At 41.6% G+C, this 25,702-nt stretch overlaps 1 protein-coding gene across 2 annotated transcripts in view; it reads right to left on the bottom strand.

Annotated features, from left to right (window-relative positions):
- The window catches only part of ccdc180 (coiled-coil domain containing 180), a 99,968-nt gene that overhangs the window by 51,865 nt on the left and 22,401 nt on the right, over positions 1–25,702 (bottom strand). For both annotated transcript variants that reach the window (XM_067969854.1, XM_067969855.1), the window contains exons 11-21: positions 23,687–23,766; positions 18,928–19,016; positions 16,147–16,269; positions 14,777–14,950; positions 10,482–10,597; positions 8,840–8,966; positions 7,787–7,847; positions 6,721–6,827; positions 6,110–6,158; positions 2,401–2,555; positions 497–699 (exon numbers count right to left, since the gene is read on the bottom strand). In XM_067969854.1, coding sequence (XP_067825955.1) covers positions 497–699; positions 2,401–2,555; positions 6,110–6,158; positions 6,721–6,827; positions 7,787–7,847; positions 8,840–8,966; positions 10,482–10,597; positions 14,777–14,950; positions 16,147–16,269; positions 18,928–19,016; positions 23,687–23,766 — 1,284 coding nt within the window. The remainder of the gene's footprint in view (positions 1–496; positions 700–2,400; positions 2,556–6,109; positions 6,159–6,720; positions 6,828–7,786; positions 7,848–8,839; positions 8,967–10,481; positions 10,598–14,776; positions 14,951–16,146; positions 16,270–18,927; positions 19,017–23,686; positions 23,767–25,702) is intronic.

Here is a 25,702-nt window from a genome sequence, read left to right as displayed (position 1 = left end):
GGGAAGTCTTAGGAATATAAATCAATTGAAAATAGCAGGGAGAGTGATACAACACTCTCAAACCTATCTGGATTATAGCGTCTTTTGGACAAGACATTAAACCAAAGACTCATCTGCTCTCTTCGGTGGATGTAAAAGATCCCAAGGCACAATTCAAAGAAGAGTAGGAGAATTCTCCCAGTATGGTGCTGACGTTCACCCCTCAACCGATACACCAAAACCCTTCACCAATACCACCAAAAACCATTAACTGGACATTTATCTCATTTGCTGTTTGTGGGACCTTGCTGTGTGCAATTTGGTGGTTGTATTTGCCTGGGAAACAATAGTGGCTGCAACTTCAAAAGTAATTAATTGGCTATGAAGCGCTTGGGACATCCTGAAGATTTGAAAGGCACTATAAAAATGCAAGGACTTTCTCTCTTTCTTCTAAATTGCTTTCATAACCAAATAATATAATACAATTATGATACAGATAGAAGCTTTCCCCACTAACCTTTTCTTTGAATTCAGAAACATTGTTTCAGGAAGAAAGGCATTTTTCATGTAGTCTGGTAGATGCTTTTGATCTTCAAATTCAGTCAGAAAAGTGATCAAATTCAGACTGTCTTTCATGTTTTTTTCACGCAGCACTGAATAGGTGTTCCCTTTGGAGGTTCTGAAATGCTCATATTTACTATCACTTCCATCCTGAGCATCCTAGAGAAACAAAAAGGGAAGTTCCTATTGCACAGCTGTAGAAACTGCAGCACAAACCTATATTTTAAACAAAACTTTTGGTAACAATCAGTTTCCCTAATGGCCAGATGGTTGCAGGCTCCAGTTTTGATTGCTGGTCTGTCCTGAGTTATCTGATTTCAGGCAGGGGAGCAGAAAGGGTGCAACAACAGTTCTCATCACCCCTGGCTAGGGAAGGAGAAAATTCGGCAGAGTCCCTGCACCTGATCACTTTGCAAACTCCTGCTGGAAGGTATGTGGGTGCACACACCAGGGGTTCAGCTGTGATGCTCTCCACACTTGAAGAGACAGGTAACACTCACTTGTCTAGATTTATATGAAGAAGGGCTACTTGAGTGAAGTATCAGAGAGTTGCTGATATCAGTGGGACCAGAGAGAAAAGGAGAAAATTCTGAGAAAACAAACAACTTTTGATCAAGTGGCCTATTGCTATAGCGTATCATATCAACACACTGTACATTGCAGTGGTAGGACACAGGTTTCATATTCACAAGTCCTTATGTTACTGATTTCTGCTACAATATTAAGGGCAGAGGTTGAGAGGAGGTGAACGATTAACTCACAGGTACAGAACAGCACTGGTAAAGCCCTAGGAGCTGATCTCTCTCAGCCATGGAATTGTGAATGATGAGGGGAGAACTTTTATTTTTAAAACTTTCTAATAATAGATTATACTGTAGATGTGTTTGAAGTGTCTGCTTTATGCCTACACATGACCACCTTTAAAAGGCTTTCTAGAATATAAATACAAATTTAAAAAATCATAAAATATAAAAGAAACTATGGAACAGAAAAGGCCACTCAGCCAATGGACCCTGCTCCGTCCAAAAATCTTGTACCGTCTAACTGATCATGGATTGTATCGCACCCATTTGATATCCTGAAGGAAAGCTCTTCACATATTTCTTGATTCTCCAAAGTTTATTAAGCTGGACTCCAGAATATTCACATCTATCCACATATTCCTATTCAACCTGACACTGCTGACCTCTACAAATATTCCTCGCTCCCTCAGCCCCAGCAATCTAGTGACCACTATGTATTTAGCAGTCTCCGTTATGGCCGTTAATTTGCTTGGAGCTACTCCCGCTTCGCCACTGTGATTTCGCTGGATGTGCGCCGGAAACCCTGTTTACACGTGCATATGGGTTTTCTGCCACCCTTCCGGGGAAGTTATGGCAGCGGAGCAGCTCCAAGGATCTATCCCTATAATCTGCAGACCTGTTCCCAACCAGGTACAAATCCAGTTGTTTATTGATGAGGTTTGTTTTTTTTTAAACATAGCTTTAATTGCTTTGCTGGGAGCCTCTTCCTCAAATCTGCCACACCATGCGGAGAAAAACTAATGTTTAATCTCTATTCTGGTTTGCAGAGGGGCTTCATATAAGTGTTAGCCAAGTACAGAGTCTGTGTGCAGAATGGGCAACCCACCAGCCATTTCACTGTAAAATACTTGCATATTTGAATAATACATTAAGACAAAAATGCTCCAATCTTGCCAATAATGTGCCTGTGAAGGCTTATTGGGCACCAGAGCTGCCCTACCATGAATATAATATAAATAAGGTAAGCTCAAATCATGGATCTCAGTAACGGTGGTTTGAAAAAAAACATTAAAAAACCAGGTGATTCGAGGAGCTTATGGCACAATTTCTTCCTTACACTTTGTTCCTCAGGGAAGAAGTCCTCCTCCTCCACATACATATCCTCAGATAACTGCTCACTAGCTTCAGCTGATGACTCCCACACTGTCTGATAACTGGTGTTTCTACTTCCCTCAGGATCCTCCAGATAGTGAACACTTTCCATGCTGAGGGCTAAAATGAAGAAGAATTAGAAACACAAAAAGGTAAAGGCTGCTGCCAACGTGTGATTGGAGCGGTCACGTTTCACTGTCTTTTTTTTAATTAAACATACCTTTATCGCACCTTTAGTCACATGTATGACCCACAAACAAATAAAAAGGCTCTGGTCATAATAGTATTACTGACAAATGTTGTAGGGTTTTTTTTTATTCGTTCATGGGATGTGGGCGTCGCTGGCGAGGCCGGCATTTATTGCCCATCCCTAATTGCCCTTGAGAAGGTGGTGGTGAGCCACCTTCTTGAACCGCTGCAGTCCGTGTGGTGAAGGTTCTCCCACTGTGCTGTTAGGAAGGGAGTTCCAGGATTTTGACCCAGCGACGATGAAGGAATGGCGATACATTTCCAAGTCGGGATGGTGTGTGACTTGGAGGGGAACGTGCAGGTGGTGTTGTTCCCATGTGCCTGCTGCTCTTGTCCTTCTAGGTGGTAGAGGTCGCGGGTTTGGGAGGTGCTGTCGAAGAAGCCTTGGCGAGTTGCTGCAGTGCATCCTGTGGATGGTACACACTGCAGCCACTGTGCGCCGGTGGTGAAGGGAGTGAATGTTTAGAGTGGTGGATGGGGTGCCAATCAAGCGGGCTGCTTTATCCTGGATGGTGTCGAGCTTCTTGAGTGTTTTTGGAGCTGCACTCATCCAGGCAAGTGGAGAGTATTCCATCACACTCCTGATTTGTGTCTTGTAGATGGTGGAAAGGCTTTGGGGAGTCAGGAGGTGAGTCACTCGCCGCAGAATACCCAGCCTCTGACCTGCTATCGTAGCCACAGTATTTATATGGCTGGTCCAGTTAAGTTTCTGGTCAATGGTGACCCCCAGGATGTTTATGGTGCGGGATTCAGCGATGGTAATGCCGTTGAATGTCAAGGGGAGGTGGTTAGACTCTCTCTTGTTGGAGATGGTCATTGCCTGGCACTTATCTGGCGCGAATGTTACTTGCCACTTATGAGCCCAAGCCTGGATGTTGTCCAGCCTCGGACTGCTTCATTATTTGAGGGGTTGCGAATGGAACTGAACACTGTGCAATCATCAGCGAACATCCCCATTTCTGACCTTATGATGGAGGAAAGGTCATTGATGAAGCAGCTGAAGATGGTTGGGCCTAGGACACTGCCCTGAGGAACTCCTGCAGCAATGCCCTGGGGCTGAGATGATTGGCCTCCAACAACCACTACCATCTTCCTTTGCGCTAGGTATGACTCCAGCCACTGGAGAGTTTTCCCCCGATTCCCATTGACTTCAATTTTACTAGGGCTCCTTGGTGCCACACTCGGTCAAATGCTGCCTTGATGTCAAGGGCAGTCACTCTCACCTCACCTCTGGAATTCAGCTCTTTTGTCCATGTTTGGACCAAGGCTGTAATGAGGTCTGGAGCCGAGTGGTCCTGGCGGAACCCAAACTGAGCATCGGTGAGCAGGTTATTGGTGAGTAAATGCTGCTTGATAGCACTGTCGCCGACACCTTCCATCACTTTGCTGATGATTGAGAGTAGACTGATGGGGCGGTAATTGGCCGGATTGGATTTGTCCTGCTTTTTGTGGACAGGACATACCTGGGCAATTTTCCACATTGTCGGGTAGATGCCAGTGTTGTAGCTGTACTGGAACAGCTTGGCTAGAGGCGGAGCTAGTTCCGGAGCACAAGTCTTCAGCACTACAGCTGGGATGTTGTCGGGGCCCATAGCCTTTGCTGTATCCAGAGCACTCAGCCGTTTCTTGATATCACGTGGAGTGAATCGAATTGGCTGAAGACTGGCTTCTGTGATGGTGGGGATATCGGGAGTAGGCCGAGATGGATCATCCACTCGGCACTTCTGGCTGAAGATGGTTAAATTCAGCGAAGCCACGCTCTTGGCACGGAGCTTTGCTCGATGGTAGTGTGGATCAGAGAATCGTGCACAGAGCTCAAAGCACCCAATTTGTAGCACTATTGATTCTCATTAGCAGAAAATTGAGATGCCACAAACAGCCGTGTTGACCTCTATGCCCAACAGTCTGATTCTCTTGAGCAAAGCTCCACACCAGGAGTGTAGCCTTGCTGAATTTATCCTTATATTCAAGGTTATTTCCAACATCTTCTGAATTTCTAGCCGCACAAACATTTCAATTGTCTTTACCTAATGTAGTTTTACACAGACTCCAGATTATTTTGATAATCTTTAAGCCATAGCTTCTACCTGGCTATTGTGATCTTCCCACTTCATTTTTATTAGACTTGCAATAAAATGCACAAAGTAATAATGTTCTCTGAGGGGCTCAGTGGGTAGATGCACCAGCTGGTGTGGTACTGAGCCATCCAGATCAGAAAGGTGCCAGGTTCAGTCTCAGTCTCTGCTGAGTTAGCTGATCTCAGACAGAGCAGCAGTTGGGCCTCGGTGCCTCTGGGTTAGAAAGGGGAAGGGGAGGGGGGAATCAGATAAGATTGCTGCTCCTGATCACTATCCAATGACTTTCTTTTTCTCTGCGTTTTTCCCACTATTATCAGCCCCTCGTATATCATGTGTCTTCTGTAACTAAGAATGAGGCAGCATCTGCTCCCAGGCTGCAGCCAATGCCGCCCTTAACTGGTTACCAGGAGCTGCACGAGTGACCCAGCAAAGATTCGCCATTTGATTTCCCCTTCCCATCTCTCTTCGTCTCAGCACATCCCAGGGGCTAGGATCAGAGACTGAGCTGAGTGGAGGCAATCAAACCTTCATCCACCACTCTTGTGTAGTGCAACAATACAACACTTTGTGCCTGGAATAGTCTTAAAGTTTCACCCATTAAGTTTGATCCATAAGATTCACATTTTTTCATAAATTCTACACTAGCTGAGAAAATCAAACCATTACAAAGAATAATGATTAACTTTCACATTATTTTGTTTTCTCCCCATGCTATTCTATCTGATATAAAAAAATATTTTAATAAAACAGTGCAGAATATTTTTCTTCATTCAATAACATTAGCAAAAAAAGTCAGCATGAGCATAAAGCCTTATAGTCATCCTGACTTTTCCAGTGAATGCAATTGAGATGACAGGGGCGGTGGGGAAGAACTCTCCAGGAGGATTTGCTGCAGCCAACAGTGTGAAAGAGCTGAATGAGCATTAGAAAACACAGTCATTAACCCAGGGTACCTCAGTGACTGAGTCATTTCAAATGTGTACATTAATTCGGCTCCCTTGTGCATTGTTGGCCTCAGTAAATCCTTTATGGCAACTCCCATAGACTGTGCAATTAGTGCTCAAAGTTTATACAAAAATATTCACTCCCACACAAAAAAGATTTAAAAAAATAGAAAACACAGGATGTTAAACAGAATTCTTTTTAACTTTCATTTTTTATGGTGAGGTTCCCATTTAAAGTACATTCTCATTTTCATAATGTAAACCAGAATCTGACTAAAGTTTACATTCTGAAAACAGCTGCAATTGTTTTAAAGATGACTTGAGGAGTAGAATAATAAATGAGTCTACAGCCTGAACTTTGTGAAATTCCATGTTAAAGTTATTTAGTTTAAAAATTACACACCTTGAGTTGAAGAGTTTAATACATGCTCGAAAAGCTCTGCTTCTTCCTCCTAGAACATAGTAATGCAGATCAATGTTATCATTTACGATGAAAATTATGTTTAAAGAAGTACTGTCACGATAAAGCGTTGGTGAACTTTTTTGGTTTGGGGAGGATAAGAACCATGTCCCATTTTTACCACAATGAAAGTAGTATGATGATGTTTTTTGACATGATTCGTGTTGTTACAATCAGGCCTAAACAAATTAATAAAAGTTTGCCAAACACTTCTGTATAAAGATGGCAGCTGATTAAAACTATCAAATATATAAGAAACACCTCATTTACATTACCAGTGTGAAGGCCATAGGATAATTTACTTCAGCTTTAGTTGTTGTACTTGGCTATTAGCTAAGTATAGCTACTTCATGTGGCGAGGATCACCAGCCTTTGCATGGGATCTGCAACTTTAACGTACATAACTATATTGCTACTACACAAATGAGAAGACTTGTCAGGCAGGAGCTGCCCCACACAGCATGAGTAGTTTCACCAGGTTAGCGACAGGAAAACAGCACAGAACAGAAACCACGAGTTTAACAGAGATATTTGGGGTCATCACATGATCTTACACTTTGTTCCTCAAGGATGACTGACTGGTCTGTCTGTAGTTCTTCCACGGCACTTTGACTCCTAGCACTTTCCTCTGGAGTATACTCAGAAACGTTTTCACTGATGTCTAGTGGGGAACAAAGTCACAATTGGAGCCATAAAGGGGCAAATATTGTACACACATAAATGAAAGCATGGTGACAGGTCACCAGAGCTGATGTGTAGATTGAATACTCCACATAGGGCAGTTTTTTAAAGGACACTCCAAAAATCCAATTTTATTTTATGTTTATGCGTTGACCTTTTTTTAATGAAAAGTGTAAAAATGCTTGTATTTCTCCATGATTGATTAAACCGCATTCTCAGAAATCACACACTTGAAAGTTCTGAGTCCGGCAACTCCATTTACAGATCATTGTATCTGCGAAAAACAGGCATTCCCCAGTTTTTCCGTTAAAAAGGCATTTTGGACCCTAAGCAGTGTAATGCAATATTACCAGGCTGAGTTAGCAAAGGGCTGACTCACTCCCAGTCCTCCTGCCTATGAAGCGATTTCCGTTCTCTGCACATGGGGAACAGCCTCACCTCTCCTCTCGCTTCAATTATTATTTTAAAAGTCATCTGGATTGTTAAGAAGCTTCAGAAGTTTCTGCTCACATCTGGCTGGTGCTGTTCAGAACATTCTTAAACATTCATAAACTCCCATCAGTATATTGAAATCCTTCGTACATTCTAATGTAGCGAAGACATTTTGAAAGTGCCTGCTTATTTTTGCAGTGCAAACTTAAAAGTTAAATAACTGGCAGCAGCTCATATTGGTCACTTCTTCTAAAAGCTACCATGATTGTAATAAAGCTTCTGCCTTGAAATTGTGCACTTTCCATGAACACATTAACACATTAGTATGAAATTTCTTTGTCGACTACCTTAATGAAGGTATTAAGCTGCAAAGGGTTAATAATATTGTTAAATGGCAGACAGAGGGATTTCATTTGACTGTTATAGCACATTCATTACTAATATCAAGGCACATATTTCTATCTGAACTGGATACTTTTCTAAATTAATGTTTTTAAAGAAGCATACCTTCATGGGCAGAGAGTGCCTGATACGCCAAAGGATATACCATTATTTTCTTTGGTTTCTCCTACAAAGCAATGACAATACATTTTAATAGTGTAGTTTTACAATGTAAGTCCAGTAACACAAGAAAGTCATGGAGCTTAAGATCTATCACTGCCTGCCTTACAAATAGTCCAATTTTTGAACAGATACCTGATTTTGGAGTGCAGTGTCTGAACATTTCTAAAATACAAACCACACATCAAAAGTTTGAACTTAAAAATACTTATAAGTCCATTTGTACTACACTTGTATGTCTTGTGGTGCAGAGACATTAGTTAGGAAGGTTTTCAATTCATTTTTATTTTCAACAACAAAACTAAATATCAGAACTCAAGCCATGATCTCACTCACCCACTTCCCCGCCCTTATCCTGCCCCCTGTTCTTGGACTCAGCTAAAGGCAGCAATCCTATTTTGCAGGTTAGTTTTACAAAGAAAGAAACTACAAATGCTAGAAATCTGAAATAAAAACAGAAATTGTTGCAAATCGCAGCAGGTTCGTCAGCTTCTGAAAAGAGAAAGAAAAACAGGTTAAAGTTTTGGATAAAGGCGCCCTCCTTCTGACAAAGGATCTCCGTCTGAAACGTGAGCCTGCCTTAGAACCATAGAAAAGATACAGCACAGAAGGGGGCCATTCGGCCCATCGTGTCCGCACCTTTGCTCTTTTATGATGCTGACGGACCTGCAGCACATTTCTAGCATTTCCTATTTTTATTTTGGGTCAGATCTGTGTACACATCTCTCCAAGAATAGCACTTTCAGAGTGGCATTTACAGAATCTTAGGGATCCCGTTAGAACAAGTACTGAGCATGAAGGAGAAAAGAAGGGAACAAATGAGTAGGAAATATATATTTGATTTGATATATTTTCCTCTGCTGTAGCTGTGAGTACAAAGCAGGGAATATTACTTTATGCTCATATCAACTTTTGGCTAAGAACAATGAACAGAGGAAAATATTCTCCTAAGTATCATCACTTCTGTCACTTTGTTACAAGGTTGAAGAGTTTTCATACCGGTTTATAGATTTCGATTACTTGAAAATGTTTACTGATAGAAGTGCTGAATCTGTGCAGCTGCTTTCTAGCCATGGAAGGGTAATTATTAACTATTTTCAGCTGCTTTTGGTAAAAGTTCTCGTATCTGTGTGTGGAATAAAATCAAGTTAAAACAGCTAACAGCATTATATTGTTACACTGAATTTATTAAAATGAATGTGATATAAATATAGTAGAATTATTTTACAGTGAAACTTGTTCATTTTAGCAAAATTTCAATTTGATGAAGCAGGGAAAGCATCCATTCTCCCCATTGTTTAGTGGTGCTAATCCATTCAGACCAGATTTGAATCGCAATCTGTATAGAGTGAGCTGATAATAGTTGGTACAGCAGTTAGGATGCTACGATTATTCTCTACATCCCTGAGCTGGGAAGGAAAAAAGCATCCAGTGTTTCTGCTCCTGATCACTCACCAGCGATTTCTACTAAAAGTGTGCACGTGTGGATCTTACGTGAGAACGGGATTGGGCTTGACTCCTGCAATGGTCGAATAAACTCACTGTCTATGTTTACACGTGAGAAATGGCCACTTGGGAGAGGATCCACAGGGCCCTGCTGCTCCTTCGCGTCGGGTTTTCCCCAGCACCTGGCGCCCACCTCGTGACACAAAGTTAAAACTGAAATCATCAGACCCTGACCTTTTCATTTTAATGAGGCCTTCGCCTGCCTGCGGCAAGGGCCTCACACGCCTCCTGAAACAAGGAAGTTCAAATACTGGCCAGCGTGAGTGCGGTGTCAAGCCGGAGGGCAAGACTCGGCCTCTATTTTAGCCACCCCACCCCTCACATTCCAATCTCGTTGGGTGCGGGGGGAAGGGAGGGAGCTAAAATTGGCTTTCAAGAGTATGCTTCACAAAGGAAAAATTGCAAGTCTCAATTTAATTATTGAAAAAGGGTAAGAATGGTGAGAGCAGTCAGAGCTGACAGGAAAACTCTCAGAGACTCACGAGACCAAGTCTGCGCAAATCTGAGAGCATTTCCCAGAAAACTAGATAAATGAAGTGACTCTCGGCACAGGGACTGAGATAGAGGTGTAGGGATAGGAGCACCAGCTCAACAACACTGCACTTCTGAGAAAGGAGAGTGTGTTTCGACCATGGAGATAATATATTCTTAATAATGATGCTAGAAATTCAAAGGGAACCTACACTCTGGAAACTACCCAGGCAAATTCAAAAAAATTCCCCGCAAATTATGGCACAAATGTGTTACAGGAGGGGAGTGGTGGGTTATTCCCTCATGCTCAACTTAAGTTTCACACTCGCTGTAAACATAGCGATTTATTTGAAACTGATGGCTAGAGTTGGGAAGAAAATACCGTTCTTTATTTTTAACTGGTACACCCATTGCACCAGTCAGAAATATCAACCAACAGAAAGGAAATAGTAAAATTTGCATGTCAATGTGAAGGCTGGTACCTATTGAAATATTTGTCTGCACTGCTGCCCTGTGTTTCAGAACATTTGGTTAACTGGCAGAGATTTTAGATGGCCTCAGAACCTGCTCTTTCAGTTGAAGAGCGCTAAATCCTGCTGAAAGAGCTAAACAAAAAAAGCAGAGAAACTTATATTTAAAAACTTTGCTGAGTAGAAATACTTGCTCTTTTTTCATACATTCCAGCTGGAAATTGACCTTCTTAAGATCTGTCTTCAGTTCCATCGGTGTGTTTTTCTGTCTTAGTTGATCAATAAGCAGATCCAGGTGTGCTTCCCTCGCCTGATAAAACATTTATATTTTTAATAGATACACAAATACATTAACTTTGCTAGAAATTTTCGATGAATGAAAATCTGACAGCTAATTTTTTTGCCGGGGCTGGGGGGGGGGGAATAAGAACATATAAACAGGAGCAGGAGTAGGCCATACGCCCCCTCGAGCTTGCTCCCCATTCAATAAGATCATGGCTGATCTTTGACCTCAACACCACTTTCCTGCCCGATCCCCATATCCTTGATTCCCCTAGAGTCCAAAAATCTATTGATCTCGGCCTTGAACATAGTCAACGACTGAGCATCCACAGCCCTCTGGGGTACAGAATTCCAAAGATTCACAACCATCTGTGTGAAGAAATTTCTCCTCATCTCAGTCTTAAATGATCAACCCCTTATCCTGCTACTATGCCCTCTAGTTCTAGACTCTCCAGCCAAGGAAAACAACCTCTCAGCATCTACCCTGTCAAGCCCCCTCAGAATCTTATATGTTTCAATGGGATCACCTTTATTTCTTCTAAATTCCAGAGAGTATAGGCCCATTCTACCCAATCTCTCCTCATAGGACAACCCTCTCATCCCAGGAATTAATCTGGTGAACCTTCGTTGCACCGCCTTTAAGGCAAATACATCCTTCCTTAGATAAGGAGACCAAAACTGTACACAGTGCTCCAGGTGAGGTCTCACCAAAGCCCTCTACAATTGTAGTAAGACTTCCTTACTTTTGTACTCCAACCCCTTGCAATAAAGGCCAACATACTATTTGCCTTCCTAATTGCTCGCTGTACCTGCATGCTAACTTTTTGTGTTTCTTGTACGAGGACACCCAAATTCCTCCGAACACCAACATTTAACAGTTTATTACCATTTAAAAAATATTCTGTTTTTCTGTTCTTCCTACCAAAGTGAATAACCTCACATTTCCCCATATTATACCCCATCTACCATTTTCTTGCCCACTCATTTGACCTGTCTCTGTCCCTGTCCCTTTGCAGATTATTTGTATCCTCCTCACAGCTTACTTTCCCACCTAGTTTTGTATCATCAGCAAACTTGGATACATTACACTCGGTCCCTTCATTTACGTCATTAATATAGATTGTAAATAGCTGAGGCCCAAGCACCGATCCTTACAGCACCCCACTAGTTACAGCCTGCCAACCTGAAAATGACCTGTTTATCCCTACTATCTGTTTTCTGTCCTTTAACCAATCCTCTATCTATGCTAATATATTACCTCCAACCTCATGAGCCCTTATCATGCATAGCAACCTTTTATGCGGCACCTCATCAAATGCCTTTTGGAAATCCAAATGTACTACATCCATTGGTTCTCCTTTATCTACCCTGGTAGTTACATCCTCAAAGAACTCTAATAAATTTGTTAAACATGATTTCCCTTTCATAAAACCATGTTGACTCTGCCTAATCATATTATGATTTTCTAAGTGCCCTGTTACAACTTCCTTAGTGATGGATTCCAGCATTTTCCCAATGACTGATGTCAGGCTAACTGGCCTGTAGTTCCCTGTTTTCTCTCTCCCTCCTTTCTTGAATAGTGGGGTCACCTTTGCTACCTTCCAATCTGCTGGGACCGTTCTAGAATCTAGGGAATTTTGGAAGATCACAACCAATGCATTCACTATCTCTGCAGCCACCTCTTTTAGAACCCTAGGACGTAGGCCATCGGGTCCAGGGGATTTGTCGACTTTTAGTCCCATTAATTTGTAGTACTTTTTCTCTACTGATATTAATTTTTTAAGTTCCTCACTCTCATTTGCCCCTTGGTTCTCCACTATTTTTGGTATGCTTTGTGTGTCTTCTGCTGTGAAGACAGATACAAAATATTTGTTTAACGTCTCTGCCATTTCCTTAATCCCTATTAATTTTTCCTGTCTCAGCCTCTAAGAGACCAACGTTTACTTTTGCTACTCTTGTCCTTTTTACATACTTGTAGAAGTTCTTACAACCTGTTTTTATATTTCTTGCTAGTTTACTCTCATTCTATTTTCTCCCTTTTTATCAATTTTTTGGTCATCCGTTGCTGGTTTCTAAAACTCTCCCAATACTCAGGCTTACTACTATTTTTCGCAACTTTAGAAGTCTCTTCTTTTAATCTAATACTATCCTTAACTTCTTTAGTTAGCCACGGAGGGATCGCTTTTCCCGTGGAGTTTTTATTTCTCAATGGAATGTATACTCGTTGAGAATTCTGAAATATTTCTTTAAATGTTTGCCATTGCTTATCTACCATCATATCTTTTAATGCAATTTCCCAATCCACCTTAGACAACTCGCCAATCATACCTATATAATTGGCTTTAGTTAAGTTTAAGACTCTAGTTTCGGACTTAAGTATGTCATTCTCAAACTCAAAGTGAAATTCTATCATATTATGATCACTCTTCCCCAGAGGATCCTTTACTATGAGATTACTAGTTAACCCTGTTCCTTGGTTGGTTCCACGACGTATAGTTCTAGGAAACTGTCTCAAATGCATTCCAGGAACTCGTCCTCCAGACTACCTTTGTCAATTTGATTTGCCCAGTCTATATGAAGATTAAAGTCCCCCCGATTATTGGATTACCTTTGTTAAAAGCTCCTATTATTTCTTGATTAATACTCTGTACATCGGCATATCTCCTTTTTAGGGGGCCTATAACCTACTCTCACCAATGTTTTCTGCCCCTGGTTATTTCTTATCTCCACCCATTCCTGATCTTCCGAGCCAAGATCCTTTCTCACCACTGTCCTTATGTCATCCTTTATTATCAGGGCTACCTTTCCATTCTACCTGTCTTTTCAAAACGTCAAGTACCCTGGAATATTTAGTTTCCAACCTTGGTACCTTGCAATCACGTCTCTGTAACAGCTGTTAGATCAAACCCATTTATCTCTATTTGTGCCACTAATTCATCTATCTTGTTACAAATACTTCATGCATTCAGATAAACAGCCTTTAATTTTAGCTTTTTACCATTAGTCCCTGCTTGATCTTACTCGTTGATTCACTGTTTATGTTAATCTCTCTGTCCCTTCCTGTCACACTCTGCTTGTCTTTACCCAAATCACCACATTGCTCTATTGCCTTGTCTTTTCTCTTTAGATTTCTAAATTTCCCCTCACCTGACCCCTCCCCCCCCTTTTAGTTTAAAGCCCTATCTGCAGCCCTAGTTATTCGATTCGCCAGGACTCTCGGCCCAGCCCAGTTGAAGTGGAGCCGTCCCAACAGAACAGCTCCCTCTTTCCCCAGTACTGTTGCCAGTGCCCCTTGAATCGAAACCCCTTCCTCCCTTAACCCTCTTTGAGCCACGCATTTAGCTCCCTGATCTGCTTGTCCCTATGCCAATTTGCGCGTGGCTCAGGTAGTAATGCAGAGATTATTACCTTTGAGGTTCTGCTTATTAATTTAGATACTAGCTCCTCGAACTCCCTCAGCAGATCCTCTTTCTTAGTTCTATCTATGTCATTGGTTCCTACATGGACCACGACAACTGGATCCTCCCCCTCATACTCCCAAGTTCTTTGCCAGCCGCGAGGAGATAGCTTTAATCCTGGCATGGGCAGGCAACACAGCCTTCGGGACTCTCGGTCGTGGCTGCAGAGAACAGTGTCTATCCCCCTGACTATACTATCCCCTACCATTACCACATTCCTTTTTACTCCACCCACTTGAATGGCCTTCTGTACCACAGTGCCGTGGTCAGTTTGCCCATCCTCCCTGCAGTCCTCATTCTCATCCATACACATAGCAAGAATCTCATATCTGTTGGACAAAGGATGAGAAAAAATATGCTAATAAAGTACGGTCAACAGATATTACACACATCTCTTTTAAAATTATTAGATTTGTCATCAAATCTTGGAATATAACTCAATCCTGGTATTTCAAGACATCCAGAAATCCAAGCAACTGCATGTGTCACACTGATGCAATGAATTCCATTTGCAGTTCATTTCACCAGTTACGAAGTCTTTGTACTTTTCTTTGTATAACCAGTGTTACGGGTCAGGCGTCTGTTACAGAAACTGCCTGATTTTGATTTCTGTTGATTTCATTAGAAAGGAAAACGGGTCAGTTTCTATAATGGGTGCCTGACTCACAACGCTGGTTTTACGCTCCAACGGTGAGTTTCAAATTACCCACAATGTGATTCCACATTGAGCACCAGGGTCTTCTGTTTACCAGATTTGTTTTTTCGTGTTTCTTGCAACATTTGTCTAGTTCTTCTTTCAGCTGTTGTTCCTGGTCAGCCAGGTTCATTTCATGCACCTCCCACAGGTTAGCAGCCTCCTTGCAAGTCATAAATAAAATCTTACATTGAAAGTCCATTTGCTGGGCTAATCTCTCCAAGTGTTTCTGCCAATGAAGAACAAATGGAACACAAGTTACATAAGGGAGGCTGCAGTAACCGCATGGAAACACTCAGAACATCTTCCGGGCATTTCACCATTTGATGATTTCTTCTTAAAAAGATCTCTACGTCGGCTCCCTAATGGCTCAGCAGTGAGCAGCTTAGCCATACAGAGTAGGAAGGCCATCTTGTTTGATTGCTGGTCTGTGTTGAATTAGCTGATCTAATTCGGGGTAGCAGTAGGGCCTTAGAGCCCTGGACTAGGAAGGGAAAAATCAGCCAAAGTATCTTTTCTCGATCACTATCTAGCAACCCCCACTGGAAAATGCATGTGTGCGAGTGTCAAGTGAAGACAGGATTGGGCTTGGCTCTGATGACCCACCCCCTCCCCTTTAGTTGAATAGCCCACTGACAAGGTTTACATGAGAGGAATGCCCACTTCTGCAAGGTACTGGTGGGTGCGTGGCATCCACAGAAACATATCCCATCAGGAATCAATGCTTTCAGGAGGGAAGAAAATTGGCAACAAATAATATGGCCCAGAAGTCAGTTACTGCCTGCCTCTACCTACTTTTCTTGATAGATATGCCTCCATTCATACCCTACTTGGCTGCAGGATGCTGCCAGGACTCAGATTTTATGATCTTTTCTTCTCTTTTTTTTTCCCTCCAGCAAAAGGGGAGGAGGTGCTATTAGGAGGCAAGGTTATCCCAGCTTCCTTATAGCAAGTGAAAAGGCCCGAATAAAATAAATTGAACAGAACCATTGCTTTGATTTTTTTATCCCTTTTCCAGTGGAGAATTGCTTACTGCCCACAGTGGTATGATTGAAATCAGCAACTCACTGTGTGAGGAATCCTAGGCACAGACTTGAGCCCCATTACTCCGTGCCGAAGTGTGTTGCAGTATTCATGAGAGTGGCTCTCAAGAAAGACATTGGTTGGGATTGTGGCCCTTGACAAGAACTTTGAAAATTAAAATTCCTGTCCCTTCCCACAGCATAACAATTCACCAAGAACTGCTCCAAAATCATTTCATAGCCACCAGAGAAAGGAGACTTTCATCCCTTCAGTCTGAGCTAGATTTAAATTGAAGTCCCTGCCATGTGTGTGGTTTCCCACAGGGACCACCCAGTCTCCCCATATATTCAATTGCCATGAACGTTTTGGTATTACTGCCTGTTTAAAAAAAAACAGACTTACATCTACAGTTGACTGCTTTTCTTCAAACTGACGTTGTAAATTGCCAACAAGCGGAAGAAAGTCAGAAACTATCAGCTGTTCGGCTTCTTGTTTTGTACACATCTCTAAGCTCAAGAGCTCCTCCTGAATCATGATATATACAGAAAGAATATTACTGTAAATAACACAGTAATTAACCCGACACAGTTCAGCAACTTGTTGTACAAGAAAACTAATAAAATTATATCATGTAACTTGGCTAGCTTATAAACACCAAAGAAAGCACACCAGGATTTTTCACCTATTACCTTGTAATGGACTAATGGGGAAGGCAAAGTTATAAACAGTCACTTTTTTCAATATTTGTTCTCAGGACATGGGCAAATCTGGAAAGGTCACATTATTGCCTATTCCTGATGGTGGGCCTTCTAGCAATTGTTTTTTTTACAGCTTACTTGGCCTCTTCAGAGGGCATTAAGGGTGAACCACATTGTGTGGGACTAAATCTACTCCCTTGTCCATCCCCCACTTCCTTCACACCGCTATTGGCGGCTGTGCCTTTAGCTGTCGAGGCCCTAAGCTCTGGAATTCCCTCGCTAAACCTCTCCACCAATCTTCCCTCCTTAAAGCCTACCTCTTTAACCAAGTGTTTTGGTCACTTGTCCTAATGTCTCCCTCTTTGGGGCGGGGTCAATTTTTGTCTGATTACACTCCTCTGAAGCGCCTTGAGATGTTTTATTACATTAAAGGTGCTGCATAAATGCAAATTGTTGTTGTTGGAGTCATGTGTAGATCAGACCGGGTAGGGGAGGCAGGTTCCCTTCCCTGAAGGACATTAGTGAACCATTTAGGCTTTTACTACAAGCAACAGCTTTCATGGTCATTTTTTCTGGTGCTAACCTACAAATTACCATACTTATTGAATTCACTTTCACAAATTGCAACCTCTAGGTTATTAGTCCTGTACCATGACCACTACACTGCTGTATACAATTTAAAGCAATTGTAGATGTGCAAGCTTATGAATGCGGTTATTTTCTGTTGTTCCAACACTGCAAAGTCCACCCTGCTATGTTAACTGGGCAGTATCCACAGTATTAAATAGACTGCACACAGTGATCTAACTGTGATCTTACTGTAGAATTACACAGAAATTACAACACAGAAACAGGCCATTTGGCAGAATTGGATCCTTAAAGTAATTTTATAATATAATTGGGCCGTAAATTGTTCTAGTGATTAACCAAGGTCTTGCACTTGCATAAAGCTGACTAATAAGACTAAATGAAAGAATTCTCAGTCATCATCACCACCCACTATGATCTAGCCAAGGAGTGACAGAGGCTATCACATGCACTGCATTCGGGCTGTTCTACTTCCACATTCCAGTAATATCGGAAACTGCCACAATTAAGGAATGGCCACTGTTGCCATCACCGCTCACTCAGCCTCAGCAGCACTGCATAATAAATATGAGGTGCAGTAAATGTGACATCTGTATTATCTCTAAAAGCTAGGTTTTTGTGTGGCCACCGCTGCTTTGAAATCTGCCCTGTAGTGCAAACAGAGCAGATTCTAGAGACACATTCAGAACCACTTCTATTTAAAGCAGTTCAGTGCCATATAAACTGGCCATTAATTGGTACATGGTAACACCAAACAAATCTGTGGTCATCCTTTGTTACAATACTACACATTTTACTGGACAAATTCACACAGCAGCAAGTTACCTTGTTAGTGACATGCAGGAACCACAGCTGCCTGCACCTAACCAGCATGTCTCCTACATTTAGCAAAGGGTTTAAACAAAGGGATAAATTCAAGTTTGGAGTTCAGGTAAAATCAGATTTTGGGAGAAATAGTTTGCTTAGAAAATAACATTTCATCGTTTTCCTCCCATACTCTTACTATGAAATCACAGGTCCCCTGGTTATACTGCAGACCATGTGCATACTATATGTACTGTAATGCAGCATGGAAGATCATGGAATGAGAAAGACCATTTGGCCCTTCTTTCCACAGGCAGTATATAAGTCCATTATTTTAAGAACTCTATCCTCACTTGTTTAATCTTTTGGGGTAAGAATGTAAGAAAAGTCAGGGAAAAGAAAAGGTAATTCAGCTCAACAAAGCTCATTCCAAAAACATTGATTCTCCCATTATGGTATTTAATTGTATTTTAAATCGCCCCAGTGTTTTTGTTTCTGTTGTTGTGCTTGGTAGATTATTCCAACCATGTTTCACTATTTAAATATATAACTCTCCCCGATATCTATTCTAAATTTACTTTTCACTCATTTTCATTTCTGGTCAAGGTATGTAATTTCTTCTGATTCTTTGAAGTAATAATCCCAGTTTATTTGCACCATTTAATATTTAATATACTCTTATGAGGTCCATCCTAACTCTCTTTCTGGTTTGTAAAATCTCTAACCTATCCTCATACCTCATTCACTTTACACCTGGGATCAATTGTATTGCTCTTTTCTGCTCTTTCTAATGTGAATCACAGCTTCTAATCAAAACTGAGACTCATTTTCAGTTAAGAGAAATGTTAGGATCTTCCTCAGCCTCAGCCACTGTGTTTTGAATACTGAAGTCAAATTCTTCCCCGTCCCTTCCATACACAAAAGGAGACCTGTGCGCTTATATACAAAGCAGAATGACTCCAATCTGAACAGGTAATACATGAACCATGCCTGTCCAATTAGCTGTCTGAATCCCTTGCTAACAGTTCACCTCCCCATTCTCCAGGGGACCCTTCCTTCTCCTACCTAGCACCACTTTAACACGTGTACCCACCTTACAGCGGTCAATTTCTATCATCCAGTCATGATAGAGTTTTTCAAAATATGCCTGCAATTTATCTATGTATTGAATATGTAGCGAATCTAGAGAGAAAAGAAATTTAAACATGTATTATTATTAAAGACCCTCTATTGTAGAGTATATGGTATAACTTCATACTGGAGTAAATTACTCTTCCCAAAATGTGGCATGCATTTATTTTCAATCTTGATCTATACATCTGAAACAAAATTGCAGAGATCCTCCTCCAACGCCTCTCCTCTGTTGTCCAGCTGGGTGGGACTGCCCTCGCCTGGTTCCATTCTTATCTATGCAGTCGTAGCCAGAGAATCACCTGCAATGGCTTCTCTTCCCGCTCCCACACCGTTACTTCTGGAGTCCCCCACAGATCTATCCTTGGCCCCCTCCTATTTCTCATCTACACGCTGCCCCTCGGCGACATCATCCGAAAACACAATGTCAGGTTCCACATGTACGCTGACAACATCCAGCACTCCTCACCACCACCTCTCTCCACTATCTCTGATTTTTTACACTGCTTGTCCGACATTCAACTAAATACTGGGAAGACCGAAGCCATTGTCTTCAGTCCCCGCCACAAACTCCGTTCCCTAGCCACCGACTCCATCCCTCTCCCAGGCCGCTGTCTGAGGCTGAACCAGACCGTTCGCAGCCTTTGCGTCCTATGTGACCCTGAGATGAGCTTCCGACCACATATCCGCTCCATCACCAAGACCGCCTACTTCCACCTCCGTAACATCACCCGTCTCTGTCCCTGCCTCAGATAATCTGCTGCTGAAACTCTCCTCCATGCCTTTGTTACCTATAGACTTGACTATTGCAATGCTTTCCTGGCCAGCCTCCCATCTTCCACCCCCCATAAACTTAAGCTCATCCAAAACTCTGCTGCCCTTATCCTAACTCGCACCAAGTCCCGTTCACCCATCACCCCTATGCTTCCCTGACTTACATTGGCTCCCGGAACAGCAACACCTCAATTTTAAAGTTCAAATCCTTGTTTTCAAACTCCTCCATGACCTCGCCCCTCCTTATCTCTGTGGCCTCCTCCAGCCCTACAACTCTCCGAGATCTCTGCGCTCCTCCTATTCTGGTCTCTTGCGCATCCCCGATTTTATTCGCTCCACCATTGGCGGCCATGCCTTCAGCTGCCTAGGCCCTAAGCTCTGCAAATCCCCCCCCTAAACCTCTCCGCCTCTCTACCTCTCCTCCTTTAAGATGCGCCTTAAAACCTATGTCTCACCAGTCCTTATGTGGCTCAATGTCAAATTTTGTTTGATACTCGCTCCTCTGAAGCGCCTTGGGAAGTTTCACTACATTAAAGGCGCTATATAAATGCAAGTTGTTGATGTTGTTGTTGAGATAACTAACAGTGACAAACTATCACATGGACCGCGGACCGATTGGCATTAATGAATTCTTTCTCATAAAAAAAGTTTAGTAAAAAAATCTCTTTAATTCTTTAAATATTCAATTAAAATCCCTTTCACATAGAATTTACAGCACAGAAACAGGCCATTCGGCCCAACTGGTCTGTGCCAGTGTTTATGCTCCACACCAGCCTCCACCCACCTACTTCAATGAACCCTACCAGCATATCCTTCTATTCCTTTCTCCCTCATGTACTTATCGAGCTTCCTCTAATAGGCATCTATGCTATTCATCTCAACCACTCTTTGAGGTAGCAAGTTCCACATTCTTCCCACTCTCTGGGTAAAGAAGCTTCTCCTGAATTCCCTATTGGATTTATTAGTGACTATTTTATATATATGACCCCTAGTTTTGCACTCCCCCATAAGTGGAAACATCTTCTCTACCTCTACCCTATCAAACCCCTTCATAATTTTAAAGACCTCTATTAGGTCACCCCTCAGCCTTCTCTTTCCTAGAGAAAATAGCCCTAACCTGTTCATTCTTTCCTCATAGTTATATCCTCTCAGCTCTGGTATCATCCTTGTAAATCTTTTGTGCACCGTCTCCAGTGCCTCTATGTCCTTTTTGTAAATGGAGATCAGAACTGTACAAAGTACCCCAAGTGTGGTCCAACCAAGGTTCTATGTAAGTTTAACCTAACTTCTCTGCTTTTCAATTCTAATCCTCTAGAAATGAACTCCAGCACTTTGTTTGCATTTTGTATGGCCTTGTTAACCTGCGTTGCTACTTTTAATGTTTTGTAAATCTGTACCCCTGGATCCCTTTGCTCCTCTACCCCATTTAGACTCTTATTTTCCAAACTGTGGACACCTTATTCCTCCTACCAAAATGAACCACATCATACTTATCTATATTGAAATTCATTTGCCATTTACAAGCCCATTCTGCAAGTTTATTAACGTCTTCTGGTATTTTGTCAGAGTGTTCCTCAGTATTAACTATATACCCCAATTTGGTGTCATCCGCAAATTTTGAAATTGTACTTCCGGTTCCTGAGTCCAAATCGTTTATGTAAATGGTGAACAACAGTGGTCCCAGCACCGATTCCTGTGGAACACCACTTCCCACCTTCCACCAGTCTGAGTAAATACCTTTAACCCCTACTCTCAGTTTTCTGTTTTGTAGCCAGCTTGCTATCCATTCTGCTACTTGCCCCCTGATTCCACATGCTCTGACCTTGGTCATGACTCTACTATGTGATACCTTATCGGAGGCCTTTTGAAAATCCAAGTATATTACATCTACTACGTTAACCTTATCTACTCTTCCTGTTACTTCTTCAAAGAATTCAATAAGGTTGGTCAAGCATGACCTTCCACTTACAAATCCGTGTTGACTGTTCTTTATTAAATTTTCAGTTTCTAGATGTTTTTCTATTACATCTGTGAGTAATGATTCCATTATCTTTCCTACCACTGATGTTAAGCTAATTGGTCTATAGTTCCCTGGACATGTTCTATCTTCCTTTTCAAATATAGGAATAACATTAGCTGTCTGCCATCCTCTGGCACTATTCCCTTTTCTAATGAATATATATATACCTCGGTTATCTCTTCCCTTGCTTCTTTTAGTATGCGCGGATGCAATATATCTGGACCGTGGGTTTTATCCTCTCTAGGTTTGACTAGTTTATCAATTATCTCCCCCCTTTCTATCCTAAGTGCATTAATATCTTTTTTGATCTCTTCTTTCAATGTCATGTACACCCTGTTAGTCTCCCTGGTAAATACTGCGGCAAAGAAATTGTTCAATATTTCTGCCATTTTGCTGTCATTACATGTGAGTTTATCTTGTGTACCCCCTAGTGGCCCTATCCCTATCCTGATTTTCCTTTTGTTATTTATGTGTCTGTAGAATTCCTTGATAATTTAATTTTGTAGTTCCTCTTTGCCTTCCTAATTGTCTTTTTAACTTCTTTCCTAACCATCTTTGTATTCCCTTTTGTCATCCTCTCCTTTATTGTCTTTGTACTTAAGAGTATGCCTTTTTCTTTAGTTTCAATTGTGCCCTTATCTCTTTATTCATCCATGGTGTTTCATTATTGGCTAGTTTGTTCTTGTTTTTTAGTGGAATATATTTCGCCTGAACTCTATTGATCATCTTTTTAAACATTTCCCACTGCTGTTCTAGCTCTTTGTTTGTCAGTTTATCTTCCCTCGTTCCATTCTCATACCCTCAAAATTAGCTTTTTTTTAATCTATTACTTTGGTCTTTGTCTTACTTTTGTCTTTCTCAATCATTGTCTTAAACCTCATTATGTTGTGATTGCTATTGCCTGGATGTTCCTCTAAACTTATTTCTCTAATCTGCTCTGGTTCATTTTCCATTACTAAATCCAGCAGTGATTCCTCTCTTGTTGGATCTCTTGTATACTGGGTAAGAAAGCAGTCCTGTACACACTACAAAAATCCATTCCCTTTTCCCCACCTCTTCTTGCCAGTTTATTTAGGGTAATGAAATCTCCCTCGATTATTATTCGATGTCTTTTACTAATTCCATAGGTTTGCTTACATATTTCTTCCTCCACTTCCCTTCCACTATTAGGTGATCTGTACAATACCCCTGTTAGCATGATTGATCCCTTCTTCTCCTTTATCTCAATCCACATGGATTCTGTTTCCATCTTAATATTAGTTATGTCCCTTTTTTCTACTTCCATTATGTTATCGCTAATTAGTACAGCTACCCCACCCACCTTCGTCCTTCCCTATCCTTTCTAAATAAATATTTAACTGCCAGTTCTGTTCTTTATGTAGCCACGTTTCAGTTATCCCTCCATCTGGCTGTTCGCAATGAATTATTGTCTCCAGTTCACCTGTTTTGTTGTGGATGCTATGCACATTGCTGTATAGGCAAATTAATTCATTTTTATTAATTGTTCCTCTCAATTTATTTTTAACAGTCATTTTATACTATACCTGTTACCTGACGTTACACTTATTCCTTACCTTGGTCTAACTTTTACTCTCATCTTCTATTTTTTTTATCTTCAGGCTTATGTTATTTCTCCAGATTCCTCCCCCAATCTTACTAGTTTTAAAGTCTTATCACAGACCTATTTATCCTTTCCGCTAGGGCTTTGGTCCCATTCCGGTTCAGGTGGAGTCGGTCCCAGCAGTACAGCTCCTTCCTGTCCCAGTACTGGTGCCATTATCCCATGAAGTAATGCACTCATTAACCTATCTATCTTATGAGTTAACAGCACACAGAGAATTTTATGTGATTGTATTAACTAGTATCCTACCAAAATGAAACCAAAGCCCTTGAAGATGTCTGTCCACTTCAGTCGCAATATGCTTACCTATCTCCTGATTTAAAGATTTTAGGGAGTCATACCACTCAGTCAATGAGGCTTTAGTACATTCAGGAGGCTTCAGTTTCCTGCAAAAAGCACAAATAAACCAATGACAAACAGAACTGCTTATATTACAAATAAACATCATATAAGCTACACTCGACGTGCAAAATAAATGAGCTGCATACTTAATGCAAGATCAGCTGCACATTTGTTTTTCACGTTTTATCTATTGATGTATTACCTGGAGCTTAACAAATAACAAGACTGAGTTTCAAACACCATATCCTATCCACCGTAAACAAAACCCACTTCCACCTCCGCAATGTCATCCACCTCCACCCTTACTCATCCCCACCACTGCTGAAACCCTTATTCACATTTTTGTGGCCTCCAGACTTCCCTAACACCCTTTTCACCACCCTCGCCAGTCTCCATTGGTTACTCCACCCAATACATTGAATTCAAAATTCTAGTCTTCATTTCCAACTCTCTCCATGGCCTTGTCCCAAATTACTTATGCAACCTATTCCAGCCTTATATTCTACCCCGTGCCCTTCAATCCTCCAACTTTAGCCTCTTCTGCATCTTATACAACTCCCCATCTTTGTTCCACCATCAGTGGCAGAACTTTCAACCGTCTTGGTCCCTACTCTCTGAAACCCCCTTTGTAAATCCCCTCAATCTCACTACCTCTCTCCTAGCTTTTAGAAAGCTTACTCAAAATCTATCTCTTTGATCATGCTTTTAGCCCTCTTTCCTAACTCTTCTATTATCACTCATCACCTATTTCTCCTCTGTGAAGCGCTTGCGATATTTACTCTATTAAAATCACAGCATAACTACAAGTTGTTTTGCTTCTAAGTGAATTACATATGAGTAATGAGAGATTCAGATGCTGTCATTATCTGAAAAATTGAGGTCATATTGTCGTCTTAAAGCAGTGGTACTTATAAAACACCCTGAGTGCCATTTGTAGCATCTTCTCCATTACCCATTCAATACCCTTTGGCCTCCATTCAATGCTGGTATCTTTTCTTTTCTTACCCTCAACAAAATGAGGCAAGGGACTGCTATGATGAGGCAAGATTACTGACAGGGTTATCGTAGCTTCTATGCAGCAAGTCAAAGGGCCCTATTAGAATGGGACTATTTAATAGAACTTTTTTACTACAGTTTTATTTTTTTCTCTTTGTGGGGGGCAATATCCAGCCTCCAGTTAGCAAATGCCCACAGCGATATGATTAAAATCAGGAGCACACCACATGAGGTATTATGATCACAGACCTTCATCCGGTCACTCCATGGTGGTGTGTTGGACCATTCCTGAAAGTCGTTGCTTTTTGGAGTGTGACAAACGGTTAGTGAACCACACCTGAACATCACTTACCTCTTATTCATGATGTGCAATAGATAGTGATTTAAAAAAAAACGTACAGCGGGTATTCAAGGTGCCAGCTGTGGCTCAGTGGTAGCACTCTCACCCCTGAGTTAGAAGGTCATGTGGTTCAAGTCCCACTCCAGAGACTTGAGCATAAAATCTAGGCTGACACTCCCAGTGCAGTGGTGAGGGGGTGCTGCACTATCGGAGGTGCCGTCTTTTGGGTGATATGTTAAGCTGAAGCTCTGACGTCTGTTCTCTCAGGTCGGACATAAAAGATCCCGTGACACTATTTGAAGAAGAGAAGGGGCCCTTCCTTGGTGTCCTGGCCAATATTTATCCCTCAACCAACATTGCTGAAACAGATTATCTGGTCATTTATCTCATTGGTATTTGTGGGACCTTGCTCTGTGCAAATTGGCTGGCACACTTCCCTACATTACAGCTGTGGCTACACTTCAAAAGTGCTTCATTGGCTGTAAAGCACTTTGGGACGTCCTAAGGTTGTGAAAGGCGCTATATAAATACAAGTTCTCTCTTTATCCCTCTGTGTCAAGCGAGAATGATTTTGTTAATATATCCCACTACCTGTCCGCCTCCACCAATTTTTCGGTGGATCTGGGATCGGTGAGAGCAGAAAA

The sequence above is a fragment of the Heptranchias perlo genome, chromosome 31 (assembly GCF_035084215.1).
Source record: "Heptranchias perlo isolate sHepPer1 chromosome 31, sHepPer1.hap1, whole genome shotgun sequence".
NCBI classification, from domain to species: domain Eukaryota; kingdom Metazoa; phylum Chordata; class Chondrichthyes; order Hexanchiformes; family Hexanchidae; genus Heptranchias; species Heptranchias perlo.
Note: the sequence above shows the minus strand (reverse complement) of the source record. Positions and strands in the feature narration are given on the sequence as shown.